Source organism: Apteryx rowi, unplaced genomic scaffold (assembly GCF_003343035.1).
Source record: "Apteryx rowi isolate R43461 unplaced genomic scaffold, aptRow1 scaffold_853, whole genome shotgun sequence".
Lineage (NCBI taxonomy): Eukaryota > Metazoa > Chordata > Aves > Apterygiformes > Apterygidae > Apteryx > Apteryx rowi.
The window spans coordinates 210,944-234,630 of record NW_020451153.1 but is presented as its reverse complement, the minus strand read 5'-3'; the positions used below and the strand labels follow the sequence as shown (position 1 = coordinate 234,630).

Here is a 23,687-nt window from a genome sequence, read left to right as displayed (position 1 = left end):
AGTCAGGCCAAGTTTGTACTCCAACACATGCTTGCGAGTAAGAGAATCAGTCTTCAGCTTGATCACTTTAGCACATACTAAAGACAGTGGACTTGTGTGGTGCCAGACTTCTGTAAGTGTAATGTCTTGAAATCTTCATCTAGGTATCATCTAAGTTTGCAAAGGCCTTACTTGCCTTCTCATTACTTGTTTTGATTCTACTTCTTCTCCTGCAGCTGCTGTGGTTGGGTTACAGAGAAGCCTCCTTTGGGGCACTGTGCTCCAAAATACAGCCTGTGGCTGCCTTGAGGGCTCATGCCATCGAGCCTTGCAGCGAGGGTGCAGCCTGAGTAAAAGGAGGATTGCTCCAAGCTCATTTCTACAGCCATATGTGTTGTCTCAACCCATTTTCAGGGGTTTCAGTGCCTGAGGCGTGTTCAGTGCTTGGTCTCCGTGCTGAGGCTACTGGCAGAAGAAGGGAACAGAGTGCCCACCGATTAGCAACCAGGCAATGTCAGAGGTTGCCTTGCCCCAGGTCCTCAGTGAATAGGGCCATAAGGAGCATTTCCTGTGCTCTGCCTGGGAAAATGCAACTGAGAGGCCTTGTGTCACTGCTCTGGGAGAGGATGAAGATCACTGTGGTCCAATGAATCAGGAAAAGGCCATGAATGCCTATTCTCAGAGCTTGCAAGGTCCTGGTTTCTCCATACAGCAGGATTAGAAAGGAAGCAGAGCCTCTAAGGTATGGTTGGAGTTGCAAAGGCAGGTTACAGAGCAGTATTAATAAGAGATCTGTCTCCTTCATTCTTTTACCTCTCTGTTTCTGTATTTAGGCCTAATTCACCATAGCCTTACACCTGATGCCTTCATTTACACCAGCACAGGGTGCATACAAGTCGGGTTAAAATGTAACTGCAATCATTTGTAGTGTTTTATTACTCTCTTCCCCACTCCCTCGCCAGCTTCTTCCATCTCAGTTTTATCTCTCTATCGATCTGTTTCCCTCATACTCTCTGACACGCTTGCTGCCTTTCATTATTAGTCAGATCAAGCTGGGCAGCCTGAGCATCCTAGCGGCACGATTCTGCCTCTGTCTTCCTCCTTCACTCTGACCTCTAGGTCTGGTGTGCTGGATTAGATAGGTCCCCACTGTTTTTATGCTCCCTCATTGTCCTGCCCATATTAACAAAGGCAAAGAACAGAAAGTCTTCTGAATGAATCATATCCTGAGCTCTCCAAATGAGAAGACCCTCCTCTTCTTAAAATGTGCAAACTCTTGCTAGAAGGCACCCAAAACTTGCCCATAACTTAGCAAAGTCTTTGCCTCGTCCCTAGCTCGGGGAATCAGGCGCTGAGATTAAATTCCAAACTCCTGGAGTCTTTAACTCCCCTGCTATCATGTTGCTAACAAAGCAATCTCCTCTCTCTATGGCTACAGAAGAACTGTGAAATGTGATCTTTGTGTAACCTAAAGAGTCAAAAGTCGGAGGCAAAGAATGCAAATGAAAATATGACCTTACAATATTTCATTATTTTTAAAGTAAATCTCATCATACTGGGAGGTTATGGGTTATTACTTCTGAGTGTTCGGGGTTTCTAATTGTCTCTGTAACCACCTCTAGCATCATCCCTCTCTTCTCCTGATTTCAGTTTGATCTTCACAGGATGAAACCACCATCCTCTCCCTGCCGTAGAGCCACCTTCTTTCCTGCGCCCTTACTGTCCCACTTTAAAGCCCATAGAGTTATACTGTATCATTACAACTTGCTTGTGTCTTTACCACTGCAGAATCTGAAAAACTTGTCAAAATGCTGATGACGTTTTTCCCAGTTCTTCTCCAAATGTAGCCCAGGTCACATCTTCTGAGATGATTTTCACAACTGTGTGTAAGCACGACAAACTCCTAGCCAAAAGCTTTTTAAGGACAGAGGAGGGTGGGGTGAATCTCTTGGATAGCAACACTATCCAGAAAGTTTTGAGCCCTACAACCCATACTTGGTTATTGCACACAGGGACATAAGACCTGTACCTAATTATACCTAAGGCAGCCTGGTAGTAGTTGCTTACAGAGGAATTTCAGAAGAGGGTAACTGCATGGTAACTCTTCCTCCCATATGCTCTCATAGCCTTCAGGAATTTGCAGATCAGGAGCTATCTTCCAGACAGGCCTCCAGTTATGATTCAAAGACTTCAGGAGACAGAGGATCTTTCACTTCACTTGGTAGTTTGTTTCCGTGATTAATCACCCTCCAGTCACTAGCTCTTGTTATTCTCTGCCAGCATACATGGTAGACTTTTCCCTAGGAAGGAAGTGATACTGTAGTCAAATCATGTCTCTTTCTGCTTTTTGATAAATTAAACAGATTGACCTCTTCAAACTACTAAGATCGCCAGCCTTCAGATCATTTTCGATTCAGTGTTACTTTTAAAATATGGACCACAGAGCAGCGTGCAGTTTTCCAAGGTGGGATTCACTCGTGTCACAGGGAGAGGTGTAATAATCTCCTCACTTCTCTTCCTTAGTCCAGCATTTGCATGCCAGGGATCACGTCAGATTCATTGCTGCAACCTGGCACACCAGGCCTGTGTTGATTTTTCTGCCTGTTATGATCCCTAAATCTTTTTCCAATCACCTCTCCTCAGGACTGAAAGTTCTCTGTAGATATGGAAATTTTTTCCTGTTCATAGCTTTGCAATTTGCTCTTGACTATCTTAAAAGAAGTTTTATGTGAATGACCACCTTACTGAGAGCAGCAGGTCATACTATGCTGGTTCTAGCCTCATTATTTTTAACACTCTAACAATATTTGTGTCATCAGCAAATTGTATCAGTGTGAACTTTATATCTGTTCCCTGAGCACTGAAGAAAATGGTGAATCATGCCTGACCCAGGACTCATTCCTGCAGAGGCACCTAAGAAACACTGCTGCTCAGTGGTGGACTTCCAGGGACAAGCCCCTTTGCATTTGTAGGTAGTTGAATGCAGTTAAGCAGCTCACTTAATTTCCTGATCTGTTAATACTGCAGAATGCTTTGGGGTATTAACACTTCCAAAAGCCTGGATAGATCTAAGCTGTCACCTTTTCCAAACAGACCTGTAGTCACATCAAAGGCTAACAAGAACAAAACACGTTTATGCAACAAGATCAGTTTCTTACAAAATCATGCTGATTGGCATTAACTGAAGAATCTCATATCAGTTCTTCTGTTGCTTTGCCTGGAAATTTTCAGGTCTTCTGTTTGCTCTTCACAAATACTGGCAGAACGTAGCTCTTTTCCAGTCTTCTGGGATGTCTCTGGTATTCCAAAGCTTATTAACCAGTTGCTCGGTGAGCAATGGAACCAAGGAAACTGGGTTCTCTATGCATTTGTGTCCTATATTTTCTATACTTCCCACTAGCATACCCCAGCTTCAGCCCAGGTCTCTTGATGACACCCTTTCTGTCAGCTGCTGCCTGCTTCCCCAAGGGCTTCCAGTCCACCCTCTCCCCACCACTACCTTTCATTTCTTGTCAAATCCCTTATGTTCCCCCCATAATCTACTCAGCTAACCCTCTACAGCTCTTAGCCCTTTCCCCTTGCCTATGGCCTATGTCATTGGGCTCTTCCTTCCCTACTCTCTGACATAGACATCTTCACCTATATTTTCTCCTTAATTTATTTTTGCCTGCTGGTTGGACTGCTTTGACATGCGGGTTTTTGCCCAGCAGCATGGCTGAAGGCTTTCAGGACAGCCACCGAGAGTGTCTCTTTCTTCTGTCAGGCTGCCAGTATTCATACAACTTACTGGAACTTACTTACCTTTTAGGCTCTGGTTCTTTTGTCAAATTTGGCTGAAAGTGGCCCATGGGTTCCACAGCAGGGCAATTGACAGACAAACAGATGGACAAACTTCTACAGATAGCAGGGCAACCACATGAGGCTCATGGCCCTTAGGAAACTGCTAAAAAGCAGTGGGTCAGAGATCGCCTCAGCCACTCAGCCTCAGGACTCTGGTGTAATTGATCTGTACATGATGATTTAAAAGTGATTATGCCTAACAGAAATAACAGCCTCATGTCATTGGGTATGATGGGGCAGGAAGACATTTCATTGTCCTCACATGACGTACATTGATCCTGCTCCAGATTCTGATCAAATACACAACAGAAATAATTTCTGCATTTTTGTCTTCTTTCTATCACCATATCACCTTCACTTTAACACCTTCAGAGTAATACTTAATATCACTCTTGTATCCTCTTCCCATAACTACCCTACTGCCCCTCCTTCAACCTGTGTGTTGGACCACCTAACACCATCTCTTCACTCAAACTTTCCTGTAATTTCACATTAGCCTTCAAAGGAAGGCTAACATGACCCACCCCATTCAGAGTACCTCCTTAGCCCCATTCTGACCTGTTTGTCTAAATTGAAACAATACACCTTTCCTTTTACATCACGTTAACCTAGAAGAATGGCATTAGCCCTTGAAGCTTGCTGGCCCCATCACCCTAGTGGTTTCCCTGACTCTCCACCCATCTCTCCCAGGGTTTCCTTGATCTCTACAGCATCCTCCTCCATCCTCTCTCCTATCTCTGGCTCCTTCTGCTTCCTTCTGTGGTTTTGCTCTTCAGGGGCATTTTCAGTGTTTGCATCATTTGGATTTTCGCCCTTTAACTGACCTTTCCCTAGTTGAATTTTCTCATCTGTTTGTGCTTCCCAATTATACTAAACACATTCGTCAGAATTTGAAAAGGTCAGAAAGAGCCTGTGTGGCTGATGTAGCCACTTCCGGAGCTTTTTGGAAGTAAGCCCCCTGCCCTGTTACCCTCAGGTGAGAAGGCAGGAGACAGGCAGTGCAGAGAGCAAGAAAAGCTGCACACCAGGTTGCACAGCATTAGGGTGGGTGGTATGCAATGGGGAGAAGTGTGTCTTGGCTCCGCTCTGGGCTATCACTGGCCATGTCTATACTAGTGGTTGCTTGGGATGAGTGAGATGAGGATTAGCTGAGTGAGGTGTGTACAGATCATTTGCACAAGCCCCAGGAGGGTTATAGATGAAAAACCTGGAGAATGAGACAGAAGTCTGGATAATGTCTGACATAAAACCCGGTGTATGTGAGGGGGACCAAAGGCAAGGGGCTCAGAGGTGTTGACACACAGTGACGCTGTATCACACAAACCCAGACTGTGATGACTCCCCAACAGTCCCATCTTCCCAGATGGGTCCGACCTTCCAGTGACTCCAAGCATTAACACAATCACATCCATGTGCTGATACATCCAAAGAGACATGCACAAACATTACTCCCCAAACACGTGAAAAACCCACTGACCCTCCAAAACGTGCTTACAAAAATATACACGAGACACAAACATCCTGACACATAAGAGCTCAATTCAATTTGTTTTACTGGAGTGGGAACTCAAGGCCTGACAAAGAACAATAGACTTGGACCCCTCAGGTGTCTGTCAAAAGTTGGCACAATCTGTTCCAGGCATCATGCTGTGCACGAGCTTGGTACTGTATGTCCATTTGTTATCTGTGTCCACTCTTGATGCAGTGACAGGCTGCTTTATAGCTCAGTGCTGTCTCTACTATTTCTTTCTCTTTTCCCAGGGTCAGGCACAGTCTTTCCTCATCACTTTATGATGAAAAATTTGATTGTTTCTGAGGATCTGAGGAAATTACTTTCTGACTCCCTCATATTTCAGACCCTGGAGTGGAAAGTGTCTCTTCTGTCTTAGTCTTTCTTCTCTCTCCCATTGGTTGTTCAGCTGCTCCCTTCTGATTTGGACTGTGCTTTCTGTTTAGTACTTGATGGTGGAGGGAGAATTTCCCTGTAAAATACTGACTCCCTCAAAGGCACATCCGCTAGTTTCTTTAATTTCGTCCTCACCTCCCTACTATTCCCCAACGCAGCCCATTGACCCCAGGCAGAAACACTTGTGTGTCCCATGCCATGTGTGGGCGGCTTGGCTGTGCCCGTGAGGCTCGGCCGCCCCGCATCCCCGGCCTCGGCCCTGCCGCCGGCCCCCGCCGGCCCGGGGGGCCCGGAAGACCCGAGTCCGGGAGGCCTGGGATGCGGGCAGGGCGGGCAGTGGTGGGCCGGGCAGCGGCGCCTCCGAGGGGCGGCAAGCCCGGGGGCGACTTCGGTCGTCTGCCCCCGGCGGGGGCGCGGCGGGGCCGGGGGCGGCGGCAGGGGGAGCCCGGGGGGGCGGCCGGCGGGAGGGGGGACCCCGGGGGGCCTCCGCCCCCACGGACAGACCCGTCTGGGGGAGGCATTCACCGGAGAGCTCGAGCGACGGGTCCCTTGGAGACACCTCTCTCCATAGCAACCTAATCGCTTCCTGTGAAGATCCCGAAATAACCGGCAAGACGGGAGAGAGGGAAAGGAGCAGACAGCTAGCACCGGGGGAGACGGCGAGAGCCGGGGGGTGGGGGTAGGTCCGGCGGGCGGCCAGGCGCGGGGGCTGCGGGCAGCGCAGCGCAGCGCAGGGCAGGGGTGGGAAGGGCACCGGGCATCGCGCCGGTTCGGCGGCGCAGTGGCCAGCGGGGTCCCGGGCGGAGGGAGGCGAAGCCCCCGCGGGGCTGCCGCCCCCAGCGCGCCCCCTCAGCGCGCCCCGCCGGGCGCCCCTCGGGCTGCACCAGGCTGGGGTGCAACGGAGCCAGCCCGCACCCGCGCCAGCAGCCATGGGGTTAACGGGAGGCAGTGAGCGAGAGAGACAGAGACAGAGAGAGAGAAAGAGGGGCTGGACCAGTCCTCGGCAGCTGTTTATTTCAAGGCATCTCTCTCTCTCCCTCAGCCAGGGCTCAGTCTCATCAAACCTTCCTCCTCCTCCTCCTCCTCCTCTCCTTCCTTCGTCCTGGCCATGAAAGGCATCGGCAGTGGCAGCTCTGCTCCCCCAGCCTCGTGCTCTGCCACCCCAGCTGTCCCCTACTCATCTCCCCGCAAGGTAAGTTCATCCTCTCACCGGGGCTTGGGGGACGGTGCAGGGATGGGGGCTGCAGGGACGAGGGGCAGGGAGGGACGTGTGCCCATCTACAAGTCATCTCTCCCCATCTCCTTCCCTGTGTCCTTTCTCCCTTTTTCTTTCCCTCTCCCCCTCTGGGCACTCTGTCTCTCCCTCTAGCAGGCTGTCTTCTTTCTTCCCTGCCCTCTCCACCTCTTTCACTCTGGGGCAGGGCATCCCCGAGGGACTGGGTGGAAGGCACATCCCAGGCATTGCTGCTCTCCAGCTCCTGGCTCCATCACAGACCTGTTGTGCTGGAGCACTGGAGCCTGCGCTGAGCAAGGCGACTTCAGCCAAATTGGCACAGCTGAAGAAAGGAAACGGAGGGGTCAGTCCTTCCTCCTGCCTGGCCAAGGGTGCACCATGCAATGAAGAGCAATTCAGATGCGAAGATTCAGCACCTTAAGCACTTGGATGCCCAGGAATAGTAGGACACTGGGAGACAGAAGATTGGCAGACTCATGACATGTATTGCAGGCAGGGACTAGATGGCAGGGGACTAGCACCCCAGAGTGCTGGTTGGGAGTGGGCCACATTCACAGTTCCCCAGTGCAGGGAGGCTTATGCTCAGAGCACTACTGATGGGGTTCACATGCCCATTCCCTAGACACTGAAATGTCCAGATCTGTGGATACCATCATCCTTCCAGCTTTGGATCATGCCCCAGGGCCCTAGCCTAGAATTTCTATACCCAGCTCACAAGCACTTGCCCTGGCACCCTGACGCAGGAATTCCCATTGGCAATCACTGAACACTGCAAGATCTGCAGCCCCTTGCACTAGTACTCGGCGAGCACTGTTAGTCCCTCAGTGGTCCTGACTGATCCTCCTGGGTGCTGCCACCAACCTTCACAGACTCGGACACCAAGTAGAGCAGTCTGATGTGAGCCACCATTCAGACTGCCAAATCCAGCCCCCAAATTCAGCAAGGTTTCCCAGCTATGTCCCCAAGCCCCACACATGGTGGGAACTCATTCCCCAGATGGGCTTGACATCTCCCACCCCAGAATGTCAGCATTTGGATTCACACTCCCAGCTGTTCAGCCTCACCTGAGTGTAGCAGACTTGCCTCCCAGGGGCAGCTGCTCTGGGATTCTCCTTTCCCTCCTGTCCCCAATACAGCAAGATGTATAACCCCTTTCCATCAGTGCTGAGGTTCATGTTTCCTGCTATGAAACCAGGAATGACAGCATTCTGTGTCTTGGGCCATGAACTCCAGGATGTCCTGGCCCACCAAGAAAAAGATAGGTGTGGGGTAATGCCCTGGGACACCAGGCAGTGTGTGGGGGGTCTCGCTGCTGGTGTCTGTGCTCAGTCCACTCAGTGCTTGGAGACAGCTGCTAGGTTTCATGGTCCCAGATTACAGTCTCATGTCGATGGCTGTCATCATAGCCTCTAATGCTGGCTAGGAGTTAAAAATGACAGCCAACCTAACACGCTCTCTCTGTGAGGAAGGGTGCGTCCTCCTTGGGTTTGTTTTGTTTTTTTTATTACTATTTCAAGTGGGATCATTGCTGTGGGGGAGCTAGGCAAAGAAAGGATTTGCATGAAGCTCAGTGCTGCGGGGTTGCTAATGGCGAACGTTATTTCAGCTGGCAGTAGGTTTCATAATCTTGGCCCAGCTCCGGTGAATGTTCTGTTCCTCGGGTCATAAGGCTCTTTCCCCTTCCTTCATCCCTTCCCCCTCTCCCCAAACTGGTTGGCAATTTCATTGTTTCACTGGAACATATCTGTCATGTGAGGTCATCGCTGCATAAGGAGAGGTGATTGATTGCTTAGGTCACTGAGGCCTGTCCCATGCTGGGCTTTGAATACTAGGTTGGAGACCTTGAACCGGACTCTGTGTTCAAAGGAGAGCCAAGGTGGGGTGCAGAGAAGCACCGTGATGCATTCCCGGCAGATTGAGTTGCTGAGCAAACAGACTGCTGCATTCAGAACTAGCTGGAGCACTCTGAGAGCAGACGGCTTCATTCCTAGAGGCACAGTATCGCAGCAGTCAAGCCCGAGATGTTACGAAAATACAGATAGATCATCATCTGCAAGCCGAGTCAGACAGAATCGGGTTCAACTCGCTTCTCATCCCCAGATGGAAGGAGACTACCCGCTTCTCACTAACACATTTTGTGTGTGTTCGGCTTCATCCAGTTGCTCCTCAGTCAGAGGCTGATCTCTGCTAGGCATCAAGGAAGCTGTGAGATTCTCAGATTTTAAGGCCAGAGGGATCATTTTGATCATCTAGTCTGACCTACAGCATAACATAGGCCAGAGAATTTCACCAATTTCATTTCCTGCATCAAGCCCATAACTTCTGATTGAACTATCATGTGTCTTTTAGAAATAAAGCCATGTAAAGGCTTCAGGCAGTAGGGAATACACCAGCTCCCTAGGTAAATTGCTCTAGTGTGTGACCCTCTTTATTAATAGGATTGTTCCTCATTTGAATTTGTCAAACTTCAGCATTTTGTAACAGAAGGTTACAGATTGCATTTGATATGAGAGAGCTACAGAGCTGGTATTACCTGCGTGCGGCTGGCAGCTCAGCTCTTTTATTCTCATGATAGCTTTTATTCTGAATAGAATTGATCTTTGGGACCACTGTATACAAGACTCCTGGACATGGAGAAGGAGTTGTTCACAGTGGATCTTAGGGCGTCACCAGAGCGCAGTAGAATCTGAACTCTGGAGCTCCGGGTGTCACATTCATGGGTTAGTCTGTGCTCTCTGCTCAGACTGGGAATGCAGCAGGCTTTGCTCCTAGGCTTTAGTTAGGATGTCAATTCCCAGCCCCCTTGGTGCACTGGGATACATGCTTTGGGGCACAGCTACCAAGATCTGCTCTCTCAAGTCCCAGCAGCTGTGGTTCTGGGCTGCAGGAGATTTACAAAAAGGGAGGGAACACAGCTGGATCACTGCCATTGGGGAACAGCAATAGGATTTGTGCTTCCATCCTGCAAATGCAGTGAGATCAGTTCCTGATAGATTAGCCCCAGGGATCTCTAGTCTGGATCTGTAGTGGGGTCCATATGCAATAACAAAGAACAGTGAAATTCCTACTCCCAGCTTCCAAGCACCAAGATTCACAAACTGAGCTCAGTGAAGTGCCCTGGGGAAATAGCTTTGTCATTCACACTCTGTCATCTGTGCATAACAGGTTACCAGAACACTGTGGTGAAGGCCCCATATCTAGAGTGAAAATACACAGTTCCGTGTTTGGAACCTGGGAGCAGCCCTGCCCATCCTTATTGCAACTAAACCTGGGAAACAGACCTGAAAGCAAGAGCTACACCATGTGGCACTGGTGCAGAAATCCAATCTCTGCTCCTGCACAAAAAGGCCTCTGAAGTTCAGGTGCAATGATATTGGGATTTATACTTCCGGGTCAAAAGAGCATTTGAGTCCCCTCATCCTCTTCAAAAATTTACTGTTTTGTTCAGTATCTTTATACAGGGCTGAATCAAGGGCATTTGTTATACTTGCCCTCAAATGCAGCAGGATCTGTGTCCAAGACACCATTCCAGCTGCCAGAGTCTAACTGCAGGATGCCCCAGACACATTTTATCTGCTGCTTTGCTGGCAAGCCACAGGGACATCCAAGCTCTGTTTTGCACATTAGTCCTCATGCACAGGGGAGTCCAGCCCTTACTGTCTGACATATCAGAGTCCAAATTCCTCCTCCTTGGTGTCATGGTATTCCTGCTGTGGGATACACCTCTGTGCTTCTGCCAGCTCTTGTGCAAAACACATTTGGGTGTATTAGTGCCAGGACACACTCTCAATCTCCAGTCACAATATGATCAACAAACCATAATATGTTGATTGATGCTTACATGTCTCAAACCTGCACTCATCCGGAGCCAGCTTTTGGGTACAGGCACCAGGAATCACCTTCTCTTCACCATCTGCAGCACGATCTAGGCAAAAAAGTGTCTTATTCCTGAGATTTACACTTAGTTTTCAGGCTGACGTTATAACAATGTTATGCGTACATAAGGAGACCAGTGACCGGCGTCACTCCTACCCCTCAGATCCAGTTACAGGCATAACCTGCTTCTAGGGCTGAAATTCAGAAGAGTGAATGTGAAGGCAGTGTATGTATAATTTGGCTCTGCAGAGATTCTTATTCCCAGTCTTTAAACCCTGGGAATCCTTGACCCAGGGTGCTGTTGCTGGAGTTCATAATCTCAGCCCAGAAGCACAGTGAAGTCTCTGTTGCAAGATACTAGTGAGGCAATTCATACCAACAAGCAAGAGCATAGGGAGCTGGGTGCCCCAGCTCATCAGCATTGGGATTTGCAGACCAGCACTGTGTACCTACATCCAGGCATGTCTCTCCAAGGTAAGCCACCTATGCAAGGAGGAATGCTAGCACTTACATGCACGCACCCAACATACCACGCTACCCCAAGGGATTAGCATTGAGGTTTACCTGCACCTGGGGAGGATTTCCATTTCAGAGATTGTTTCACATGGATTCACATGCTCCTGCGCAAAAAGTCCACACCTCCAAAGATCAGAGTTGTGACTGATAATGCCACACCACAAGCACAGCAGGCTCTTTATACTGGGGAACTAATGTCTAGTATGGAGTTCCAGACATGACCATGGGCACCCCAGGCCAACTTGCAATCACTCACAGTGATTTGTGTGCCCCCAAGCCTAGGGATTCATGCGGTGAGATCCCTGACACTTGGAATTCACTCCTTTTCCAAAGTCCAAAAGAAGTTCTGTCACATATTTGCATTGCCAGACATGATCCTCCATAGCAGCGTGATCATAATCCAGATGGCCAAAATCTTGCCAGCACAGGGGAGTCTCTGGCTTTGAAAGAAACTTACTCCCTTCTGCTGCCTCTCTGTACAGATGCTTTTTAATACTTAGTCCCCTCTAAGGCTTAGAGATTCAGGAGCAAAGTACAAAGAACTGCTGAGAATAGCTGCTGCTTTCTCCTCATCTTCATGTCAAGATCTCTCCAGAGACTGATCTTGCCCTGGAGGGAAGGGCAGGGCACATTAGCCAACGATTCCTTTTTTCCTGTGAACTTTGTTTAAATATTTAACAGAAAGAAACTAAAAATATCCCCAGTTAATGCGGCAGGAGCTAGACAGCTGCTCACTTCTGTTAGTGTTCCTCCTCCTGACCCATCTGCTCAGGTGCACATTATGGGATGTGGGTCCCTCTACCCACAGCAAGCACCAGGCTCTTCCCTCAGAAGGTGCTGCAGGGTTCGCTTCCCTTTAGTTAATCACTTGGGTTAAGCAGGAGGGGATGATAGCAACTCCTTGGGAGCTGTGAGTGCTTCAAGGTAGAACACAGTTGTCTCAGGCCTGGTGTTGGCAGGGTGTTTGGTCTTTGTGTTGACTCCCATCTGAACTCCCCTGGCCAAGTACCCCCTTTTCTCTATCCCAGAAGCCATAGAAGGGCAGAAATGTGGGTTGCCAGCATTCATGCTTTCCTTTTCACAATGAAGGAATGAGCTGAATATCTTGAATGATTTTTTTTTTGTGTGAGGTATTTGTTGCTGCCAGAATCCCGGGTCAGGCACATAATAGCTCATCAGGGAAGGGCTAAGGCTGTGCTGTGCCCTGCCAAAGGAAAGGGGCAGACAGCATGAAGGGCAACCAGGCTGTAGCCAAACTGCAATGCCAGAGGGTGGCATGTGGCCAGCGCAGAAATCCAGCCTGGGGAACCAGCCCTTGTTCTGTGTTACCTGTGCTGCCTAGCACTACTCAGTGACGGGAGGTGGGAGAGACTTGGGAGAAATAGGGGAGAAAGAGGGGGTTGGAACAGCAGAGAGGACACTAAGACAAGGAGCATGGAAAAGTAATTCCATGTTCACCAAGAGAAACGTAAATACTAAATATTTGATAAGCATATTTTTGGTCTTAAATTCTTTAGTAAGGCTGGACTTTTCTCGCTGATTCACTCTCTCTTTCACAATCTTCTTTGTTTATCACTCTTGTATTTCCCCTCTCTCTCCCTCACTCTGACACACAATGAAGAGGATCTTTCTTAATAAATGGATTACACGCTCTACACTATAAATAAACATGGGAATTAAGATGCCAACTTGTTCTAGCGATAAGCAAACAAAGATGCTGAATTCTCCTCTTGGTCCTCAGACAGAAGAGTCTCCAGGGAGCCTGTGCATGTGTCCTGGCACGTGTGCTTGAGAGACTGCTTGTTGTTCTCATGTGCGTATGCTAATGTGTGCATTTCTGTGTGGCATTTGGGGGAGATGCGTCTCCGTACGGGAGAGTGCACGAGCACAGCGGGCTAAGGAGGGTAGATGTGCGTGTGTGAGGGCTCTGCACCGCTCTGCCAGCTGGGGTCAAGTGTTCAAGGTGGCTACTCAGTCGTCGCAGAGGATGCAGTTAAATCTCTCTCTTTTGCCTCTCAGTGAAGATCATGAGAGAGGATCCTGGCTGAGTGAAGACACTGTTGCATCTGAGATGGAGCCCAGCGCCTGGTAGGTTCATAGCTTCCCACATCAACCAGCAACGCGGGAACAAGATGGGAGTGTGGGTGATGAGGCTGCTCTCAGCTACTCCCAGCTTGGCCTTTCCAGCAGGAAGGACATTTCAGATAACTCTCTTTTTCCTTTTCCCCCCACAGCATGATGCTTCCACTAGTTTCCTGCATCCACTCACTGCAGCTGTGGCATTTCCTGCTTCTGCTCTTGGCCTTTCCTCTTCCTGCTGTTTGGTCTCTTCGTTCTCGGGGCCCTGTGGCTGCTCGGCCTCTCTGTACCCGTCGAAGTCCCTCTGCCCCTCGGCCCATTTGCATCTGGGACAGGATCTCGCTGCCAGAGAGGGATCTGCGCTTCATCCTACTGCGCCAGCGGTCCCTGCCCTCGCAGGGAGCAGAGCTGCGTCATGTCGTGCGGCTGAGGCGCCAGGCTGTGGGGGCCCGGCCCGCCACCCCATCTGGTTTTGAGGATGGCATGCCCTCCTCCCAGTATCCCTGGGCCATTGTGTGGGGTCCCACAGTGTCAGATGAGGACGGAGGAGATACCAACTCAGCCAACCCGGGCTTTCCTCCGCTGGGTTACACCTTTGTTTCACCGCACGGGATGGCAACGGCTCAGCCCAACTCCCGTTCGCTCCTGCACAACGCGGGGCTCAACCTGCGCGAGACCCCGGCCACATTGCGGCCCTTCTTGTTTGGGCCACGGGGAGAAGGTAAATCTGTTCTTTGCTTCTTTTGCCCCCATCCTTACAGAGGCAGCTCCTTCTGCAAAAAAAAGAAGTGCCCCAGCAGGAGGCTTCCCTTATGCTGCTGTTCTCCAGGGATTGATGTGTCTCTCACATTCCCTCTTTCCCTTCTCCGTCTCACAGGTGTGGACCCCCAGCTCTATGTCACTATCACCATCTCCATCATCATTGTCCTGGTTGCCACTGGCATCATATTCAAGTTCTGGTGAGTGGGGTTTGGGGGAACGGATGTTGTTTCTTAATGGTGCTCTGAGAGCACCATCAGTGTCTGCAAGTAGGCGCAAGGGCTGTGTGCTTTGTTGGATGAGGAAGGCCTTTGATCTAAGGGTGCGGATCTGGTGCCGTAAGCCCTCGGGAGGTTTGGTGTGTGGCTACACTGGGCCCTAAGCTAAGCATGTTGGAGTCCTGTGAACCCCTCTGTCACTGAGGGTTGAGGCATGTCTGAACAGGCACTTTTCATCTCACTGCTCCTCTTTCTCCAAAGCTGGGACCGTAACCAGAAGCGCCGGCGTCACTCTGGGCAGCAGAGTGGGGGCAGGCAGCAGGAGAGCCAGCAGCCCCTCACGGACCTGTCCCCCACCACCGTCAGCATTTTGGGGCCCTACAGTGACTCGCTGGCCCCCACACCAGAGGCAGAGGAATGCAGGCAGGGCCAGGAGGGCATGGAGAAACTGGGGGGCCACGGAAAGAGCACTGCCTTCCAGCTCAATCGGTGAGTGCTGGCAGGATGTCAGCGAGCCGGGAGGGAGAGGGAGTGTGGGAGCAGTAGGGGAGCAAGAGAAAGGCAGGCGAAGGAAGGGCAAGGCAGTGTGACTCTGAGAAGTGCCCATATGGACAAAGCAGCATCGGTTAATGGGGGCTCTGGGGCAGTGTAAGTATGAGCAGCTCCCATCTCTAATTCTTTTCCAATTCCATTCTCCCCCCAGAATCCCACTGGTGAACCTGTGACGCACAAGGGAGAAGCAGAGCTGGCTCCCCTCACCCTCCTGTCACAGCTGGGGAGCACATACTTCTGTCGCCTCTGCTACCCCAGGAAAAAACAATCTTCTTGTGCCATGGCCCACCACCACCATCACTAACTAAACAACCAAACCAGGATTTACCTGGGCAATGGACAAGCTGGGCCTCATTAGTCTCCTGCTGGGGGAAGGTTGGGGACCCCCTCTACGCAGGACAGGATGACGAGAGAGTGGGATGGTGGGAGGGGAGACAGCTGTTGGTGTTGTGAAAGCTTAACCTCCCCTGCTCCTCTCCGAGCACACACGCACACACACACTTTGATCTCTGTGACTCTCCCACCAGTGCATGCCTGACATTGGGGGTAGGGGAGGTGGAAAGGGGTACCCCTGTCCCCATGGGCCCAAACCCCTCTGTGTGTCCCTTTCCATGTCGTGTGCTTTGAAGTGAACCTGGAGTTCAGTGGCTGCAGAATTCCCTGCTGGGGCTTAGTCTCTCCTGAGCAGGGATCCAGGTGATGGCAGGTTCTTCTGTTCCCAAGGCCTTGACCTTCTGGAGGGCCCAAGAGTGGGTGAATATGGGGAAGAAGAAGCTTACACAGCACCTGACCCTCCTCATCAACCCATTTCCTTGAAGGAAACATGCCTCCCACTTTTAATATTCACATCTTTCTGTTTTCTTTCTGCCTAACACTACTCTGTTTTCTCTCCTCAGCCTGTATCTTCCTTCATCTCTCAATCGCCATTTTTTGTTTCTTTTTTTCCCCCCAATTTCCCTCCCCCCCCACTTCTCTTGCCAGTTAAGCTTGGAAAAAAAGTTCCTTTCACTTTCCAAATCTTTTGATCTCTTGGAAGCCTCCTTGCTGTCTCCCTCAGTCCCCTCAATCTCCTTCAGCAAGTTTTTATCTTTACTCTATGGTGATGTTTTTCAGAAAATCTGAGGCGAAGCCCATCATGTAATTAAGCAAGCATCCTGTACACTGGAATACTGCCAAAGCAGCTGAAGTATGACACACAGACGTAGCTGGGTATTAGGAGCTTGGATTTCACTGGGCTGGGGTAGGGAAGTGCTTTGAGATGCTCATGTAACAGGCAACAAGCAGCAGAGATGACTGCGCTTTGGATGACAAAGAGCAAGTTGGCAATGACCTCTGTGAACATTTGGAGGGTTGCCATGTACTGCTGGTAGGTCACTGCTGGAACACTCATATCTGCCTTGTGGTTGGAGACCTACCAGACAAAATTCACCAAGGACTTGAAAGAGAGGATATCTTTACTGCAACCAGACATGGGGTGGCAGCCTTCCTGAGCATGCAGCCCTAGCTGGCTGGGCAGCAGGAACAATGGCACAGGTATGGGTGCAAACCAATTGCTTGGGCATATAGTTAGGGGCTGTGGCAGTATGGAGGCTAGGTAGCCACATCGTCAATGCTGTCACCTGTGTGAGCATGATCAGTGTATCTCAACCTCTTACTAGATGTGTACCCATGGACATCACTCTGAGGGGGTGGGAAATGGCAAATTTCAGCTTGATGCCAATAGTTGCCCTACCTTGGCTTTTGTGGACACCTTCAAGGTAATTCACAGATGCCAGGTTGACAGCCACTGAACTGAAATGATGCAGACTTCAGTTGGGTTGTGCCCCCACTACACTCACACCTTCAATTGCTGGGCTGATGTGTCCAGAGACAGGAAATTCACCCACAGTTTGAAGGACCTGATGCCCCGTGGAAGGGCTCTGAAAAAAAGTTATCCATCATCTCAGAGAAAAGGAAATGGCCCTTTCATTCTTTACTTCCACAGTATAAGTATATTCTTTACAGGGCAAAGCACAGGGAGTTTGCATGAGAGGTTTGGTTCTGCCCATTTACCCAGGTGATCTCAGGTCCCATCTGACTCACCAGGAAGGACATTTAAATGAGAGTGTAAATTGCAATAAGCTTCACAGAAAAACAGTAGAGATTTGGAGAAAATGACAGGTCAGATAAAATTACAGGCTTATTAGAATCACAGAATGTCAGAAAGATGTAGGTGGAAAAGGACTCTGGAGGTCTCTAGCCTAAGCACAGTTTGAGTTCCCACTAACAGCAGGGGATATTATTGCATTAGGATAGGATGAACTACTACTGAGCCTTTTCCTTATTTTGGCTCCACTTGAGGCTTTGGGTGGACATTCAAGCTAGGGATGGACAGATGTTCCACAAACACTGCGGCAGTCAGCTGTTTCTGCCCATTGCCCTGCTCATCACTGCCCCCTTCAGCTGAGGGCACGTTGGGGGTTGTTCCCCCTCACACTAGCACAACTGGAGCTGGAAAAGGACATCTGTACACAGCCTGCAAAAGGCTGCATAGCTTATCACTGACAGTTTACATTGTAATACCTTGAACTGATTTAAATAATTTTCCAGACCAGATTAATTAGATTGTTCTTTGATCAGTATCATTTGTTGAAACAAGGCCAGAGTTTAGACTCCACCACCTTTAAGGGCTGTCCTTGGACTTTCCCTCTCCACCTTTCTACATGCTGCATGGAGAGAAGGTCTATAAGAAAGCGGTAAGGCATTGTAGGAGGCACAGTGAGAACATTTTCCAACACTTATCACAGAGAAGCCCTGAGCTCTGGTGGCCAGGCTTTTGTAAGCTCTGCAAACACACCAGATTTTGGTGTTTTGTTTTCTTTTAATGTGTCTCTCTTTCAATTAAAAGCATCTCCAGAAAGTGAAGCCTTTCAGGGATGCGGTGGTAAAGGGGAAGCTGGGAAATACAGTAGAGAAAGTTCCTACAGTGACAGAAGCTTGGATATAATGAACATCTTTTCCAAGCCAAATTTTTCTAGCCAAATATATTTTTATGACAGTCCTTCACTCTCTCACATGAAATAGGTTAGATACGGGAACCAAGTTCACTGTCCTGCCCAAACTTTCATTGCTGCATTTTTTGTCTGGAACAAGACATTCAAAACATGTTTGGACACACAAACTTCTTCCAGTCAATAAATAATCTCACTGGATTTGTTTTCTCCATGCCTGGAGCCTTATAAACCACCTTCACCTATGTAAAATGGAGACCAAGCATGCCTGCAGTATTCTTTCCTGGTCCAAGGTAATGGTCCATGAGATTCGCATGTGGACTGGCTGACAGCACAGAGTACAAAGCCAGGGCAAAGAGGCCAGCACCTTCTCAGTCAGAAACTGCCAGGTTTCCTTGTCTTCCAGATGACTTGTGAAAGATCTGAGTTAATTTTCCCAGTGGAAATTTCACAGAGAGCAAGCTGGGTGGGGGCAACAACTGAAAATGTTTGTAAACTTGGGCTGAGCCTGTCAAATATTTCTGGCCAATTAAAATGAAACATCCAGGTGCACTGGGTGAGTTGAAATGAACTGTTTCTGTGCTGAACTCCAAAAGGGAACAAGAGAGTGGTCTCTTTGTGACCATGGTGGGAATGAGGGGAGATTTGGGGAATAATCTCTCCACTCTGCCCTTTATTGCTTTGGAGAATGAACTTGAACCTTTCTCTCTGTTTACCCATCAGAGTGACATAGTTACAAGGCCAAATCCTGCTTGTGCTTTCCCATTTGGTTTGTTGTGATTGGCAGGCAAGGGAGCAGACCACCAGCGTATGCTTCTGCACCTCTCCTCTGGTTCAGTTCACGGGGACTTAAATCCATCCAAGCATCCTATGGCTTCAGAGAGGGCTATCTACCTCTTCCTCAATGGCACCCAAGTGCCCTTGTAAATCTGGCCCTTCCATTTCCGATTTCTGTTAAAGAAAAATGCTTGGAAAGGAACGTCTTGTTCCCAGAAGAAATGCGCTCACCTTCAGATTGTTCTGAATTAAACCGTGGTTTTTGCTTTTTATTTGGAAACACCAAGTCTGTGGCACAGCCTTAGAGCTGAATCCTGCAGCACAGAAGCCCTGGGCTAAACTCCAGCTCCTCTATCGCACCCCAGTTGATGTCTCACTGTACTCCTGGCCCTGCCTTGGCAAGATAAGGGAAGGGGGCCCTGCTTCTTTTACCGTCTGCCAGCTCCCCACTCCTTTTTCCTGTTGTTCCCATTGTTTTCCTGCTTCCCCCTCCTGTCCTGTATCAGTCTCCCTCCCTGTTATCTCTGCCCTCCTGCTGTTTTGCTCTCCCTACTCCTTTCTTGTTCTCTCTTTGCCATTCTGTCTCGTTTTGCCACTGCTCCCATCCTGTCCCTCTGTTCTGCTTCCCGAGTCCCTGCTCAGTCTCACTTTTCTCCCTCCCCTGCCCCTGTGTGCTGTGATATATATTTTTGTAGGATTTCTCTTCTCCTTGTGGTGAAATGTTCAATTCTTGTGGGATGTTAGTTTCAACATTTTTAAATAAACCTTTGCAAAATACTGAAAACTGAGCTCTTGCTGCTTAGAAGATGCTGTAATGGAGAGGTCAAGAGTGGGAGGAGAAGGACTTCCCCCTGTGGACACCATAGAGGGATTGGGGCTCAGACATTTGGCATCCTGTGGCCTGCTCCAGGCGAGTAGACAGGACAATCTGGTCCCATGTCTGTCTCACCTTGGTCTCCTCACAGGCTGACAAGGCCACGCAAGCCTCCTCACAGATTTCCATGGGAGGCGTCTCCTGCTTGAGGAGGCTGCTGGGGCCTCATGCACCAACTTCTCAGCCCTGAGTGGCTGTTTTGGCACTGGAGCTGCTGTTTCCAGGCCACACTAAGGGGCTACTTGTAACATGTTGGTTCATGCCAGGAGCCAGGATAGCTGTGAGAGGTGAGAGAAGCTGAAGAGAAGGGAGGGAGGCAGAGAGATGCAGGAGCAGAAAACTCCCTCGCTCTGTTCCCCGCGGCTGCCTCCGCATTTTCTATTTACAGCCCTGCTGCCTCCCCTCCTGGCCACAGTGCTGCTGCCGTTGCTGGTTTCCAGGGCTGCTCTGTAATTAAGCATCCTTGTCTCCCATAACTACCCCACTTCACAAGCTCTGGCAGCGATCAGCACAGGGGTGGGCAAGCAGGGGGATGCTACAGACCAGCAGCAGACACCGTGGCAGATTTTAAGGGCTGTGTTCCCTGGCAATTGCATGAGGATTGCCAGGCACTGAGGATGGCACCCGGCCCCCTACTCTCCTGCCCACTCACCGTCTGAATCCTGCTAGGCACTGGAGATGTCCTTGCTCTGCTGCTCTCCTGCCGGAGGAAGGACCAGGATCTCCAGCCCAGACCCGGCTCCAGACACTGTCCTGGGGTCTCTGCCTGCTGGAAGGGGGATAAAGAGAGCCTGACACCTCATCTAAGTCATGTCTTACTGGAAATAGCACCGTGCTCTTTCTCCCTCCCCAAATATTTCCCTGGTGCTTCTGTTAGAGGAGACAGACCTCCTTTCTTCAGGCCTCTGTCCACTCAAAGAACCAAGATGCCAGTCATTGCTGTCCTGGGGCCTGTCCATGCTGCTGATGGGAGCTGTACCTCCAGGTAATGGCCGGGGTCTGCAGTGTGCTGAAGCAGAAGCCAAGATGCCTCCTCCTGATCTTACGGGGCCTCTACGCATCTTCCCGAGGTCCTTCCCTTGAGTCTCTGCCCACTGCAGAAGGCAGCTGTGTTGCTGTGTGGGGGCTGTAACCCACCGGCAATGGGAAGTGGGTGCTCTGCTGACAATATGTGGTCCCTGGAGGTAGAGCCCACACCCAGCATCACTGCAGGGCTGGCCGCCCTCCAAGTGGCACCCCGCTCACTGCACAGGGCCTCTGTGGGCTGGAGGTGGCCCCAGGCCCATCAGCAAGCAGACACGTGCCTGTGGCAGCTGTCCCAGGGCCCATGCTCATGAGAGGCAGAATGACATCTATTTTTGCTCCTGTGCTGAGTGTGGGAGGAGGAAGTCCCTTCGTCCCTGTTATTATAGATGGCTTGTCAGACCCTTCTTCCAAGGCAAGCCTCTCCAATTAATTACACATAGAGGCTCTTGGGCTGGGCAGGCAAGGAAGACTCGACTGAAGAGGTGATAGATTCTTATGGTACTGAAATTAAAGACTCATAAACTCATCAGTACAGCAAAATGTCTTATACAAACCTCATCTGCTTCCAGCCAGAGCTTCAGCCCTTGCTGCTGGCTTCTCTGTCACAGATGCTTTTTCTCCAGTGTCCTCTGAGCAGAGGCAGAGGCTGCAGGCACTCAGTGAAATATTCCTTTTCTCCACCAGGACTCGCTCCCTGCCTCACAAGAGAAGTTCCATGAGTTGCTCCTTTTTCTTCTGGCTTTCTGACACATTGAGTGCCTGGTGCAGTCCCTTCCCATCACCACTCTTTGAGCTGTCTCTCTTGTCCACCTGCTCATGCTGACTTCCCATCCTTCCAGCCTGCTCCCAGCCCTGACTCATTCTCCAGCATCCCCTTTCCTTCTCACTCTCTGATGAGGCACTAGAGTGGAGAAGCACATTGAACGAGGGGTGGAGGAGATGGAAGGAATCGATGGGAACAAATAAATCAAAGAAGAACACATAAAAACTATACAACCACATCAAAATACATGGAAATCACCCCAGCAAGGGGCTGAAAAACAAGCACAAGTTATTGCTGACCCCTGTGATTTCCTGGGAAAGAGAGCACTTCAGAAAGATATAATCAAAATGGCTCCCAAAGCTGGGATTCCTCCCAGCTAAGTGCCTTCTCTAACCTGCAATAAATTGTGCCATTATAAAAGAAAATCAGGCGACTGCCTACTGGAAGTGGCTGTCAATACAGATGTTTGGCAGTGAGCTAGAGCATTCCCTTGCCTCCCCTAGAAGAACAAGAAACTTCTCTAGAGTTGGCATCTCTGGGCTGGGAATTAGGGCTCCACGCCCTCTGGCTCTGCACTCCTTTGTGGGTCTGCCCCTGCTGGTTATTGCCATTTTGCGTGCCTTTGCAACATGCTCTACGAGAGAACTGGCCCAAGGCTGTGGGCACCAGGGTGGTGGTGGGAAAGCACTTGTGGAGCTGCTGGGCTTCACTGGGCTCCATGGGCCCACAGTGTAGATTGGGCATGACAGCACTGGATGAGCTGTGCTTATTCAAGTGTAAGCCTAGGTGCAAGGGGGCTAGTCAGCTTAAGTTAGAGATGCCTCCTGCACCCTGCTAAAGGGATGTGACTTTGTAGGTGGCGGTTTAATTAGGAGCAATGCACAACTGGAAATAGCCATGAAGAATAACCCTGAAACAAGCAGCCACTCATTTTGGTGTCAGGTAATGGAGTAGAGTTGTTCCCTTGGTTCATTCCTGCTTTGATCCTCAGAGGCAGAATTGAGCCTCTATTGAGGGCTGCTCTCTTTCCAAGTCCACATCGTGCTCAGTGAATAATAGACCATTCAGTGACACGTTCCACACTGATCCAAAGCCCAGCGTGCTCAGGGAGTGACCAGAATACAAGCAAAACCATCTTCAACTTCAGATCAATCCCACAAGGGATCTGGCAGGGGAACAAATGCCATTCTCTGCTCTGGGGATCTGCCCTGCATCTCTGTGGCTCCTGGTTAGAGCTCCAGTGACAGGAAAGAAGATGCTCTAGGGCAGCCAGTCTAGTTTGAGGTCCAAAGTCTCTTGATGGCTGGAGAGTCTGTGAGGGTTCAACAAACAAGCAAGCAAACAAGCCCAGGGTGACTCATTTTCTGAATGCCAGACGGACATCGTTTAATGTCTACAGCATGCACTGGTCAAGTCTGCATTATGGCCTGCCCTGGCTGAAGAGATGGTTGATTTCACAGTTAGGTGGCCTAAGGAAGTATGCCAGAACAAGCACTCTGATCCTCTCACACATCATCTGAGCCTTGGTTAAAGTGATCCAGAAAGTAGGAGCTTTCTGAGCCCTTCCTAACCCAAGGGACAGTCTGTGAACTGTGTCCTCTGCTAGTGGCAGGGGACTCAATCTAGCCAGGCTAGTGCACTGTGAACACACACTGGTTTAGTTGAATGCATTCATTAACCAAAACATCGGTGCAATGATCAGGCACACCTACAGTGGAGGCTTGTGCCAGTGTCATTAGATTGATTTGGACCCATTTGGCCACACCAGAATGAGTTATTTAAGCCTGAAATATTTTCCTTCCAATGCCTTTTTCTGCTTTGCTAGTTCCTTTCTTGTGTGACATATTGCATGTGAATAAATATCACACAAATGAGGTCAGAGACTCAGCTTAGCATTACCCCATGTTTGCTGGATACACAGCAGAAACTATAAGAAGAGGTACAGAGGCATTATTCACTCCTCTATAATGAGATTTGTCTTCTGCCGGGCATCAGGGCCTCCATGGCAAAATAGAGGATGGAAAAGACTGTCCTGGCCAAATGTAGGTTACTTATAGCCACGCGGGTTGGCCAGCTTGCTTGTGGATAACTAAAAGACATGGTGCAGTAATTGTGAGTGCAGCAAATGTGGAGGGAGAGAAAGATTTTCCCATGTTAAGGAGGAGGGCTGGGATGAAATAACAGAACTGAGAATAATCCTTCCTCTTCCAGGCTTTTGGTGACAGTTCTTTCCTGATGCCCAGGCAGTACAGCAGAGAAAAACAAATGGCCTAACTATGAGGAGATGAAGCGATGGGG

The 23,687-nt window shown here is 49.7% G+C and overlaps 1 protein-coding gene and 1 long non-coding RNA gene across 10 annotated transcripts in view; one reads left to right on the top strand and one right to left on the bottom strand.

The window, feature by feature from the left end:
- Positions 1-5,385: 5,385 nt before the first annotated feature.
- LOC112977661 overlaps positions 5,386-23,687 on the bottom strand; it is a 33,386-nt gene continuing 15,084 nt past the window's right edge. For 7 of the 9 annotated variants that reach the window (XR_003257592.1, XR_003257597.1, XR_003257596.1 and 4 more), the window contains 4 exons: positions 21,181-21,527; positions 20,253-20,369; positions 10,801-10,884; positions 6,640-8,946 (listed from right to left, as the gene is read on the bottom strand). This is a non-coding gene — a long non-coding RNA (uncharacterized LOC112977661). Of the gene's footprint in view, positions 5,802-6,639; positions 8,947-10,800; positions 10,885-16,009; positions 16,879-20,252; positions 20,370-21,180; positions 21,528-23,687 lie in introns of those variants that run through there. The other 2 variants (XR_003257595.1, XR_003257594.1) reach the window with 2 other exon arrangements.
- On the top strand, positions 12,758-15,149 carry PIANP (PILR alpha associated neural protein). The gene is made up of 4 exons (XM_026090243.1): positions 12,758-13,439; positions 13,586-14,389; positions 14,669-14,896; positions 15,111-15,149. The coding sequence occupies exons 1-4, from the start codon at positions 13,171-13,173 to the stop codon at positions 15,130-15,132; spliced, it is 1,323 nt and encodes a 440-aa protein (XP_025946028.1). The 5' UTR covers positions 12,758-13,170; the 3' UTR covers positions 15,133-15,149.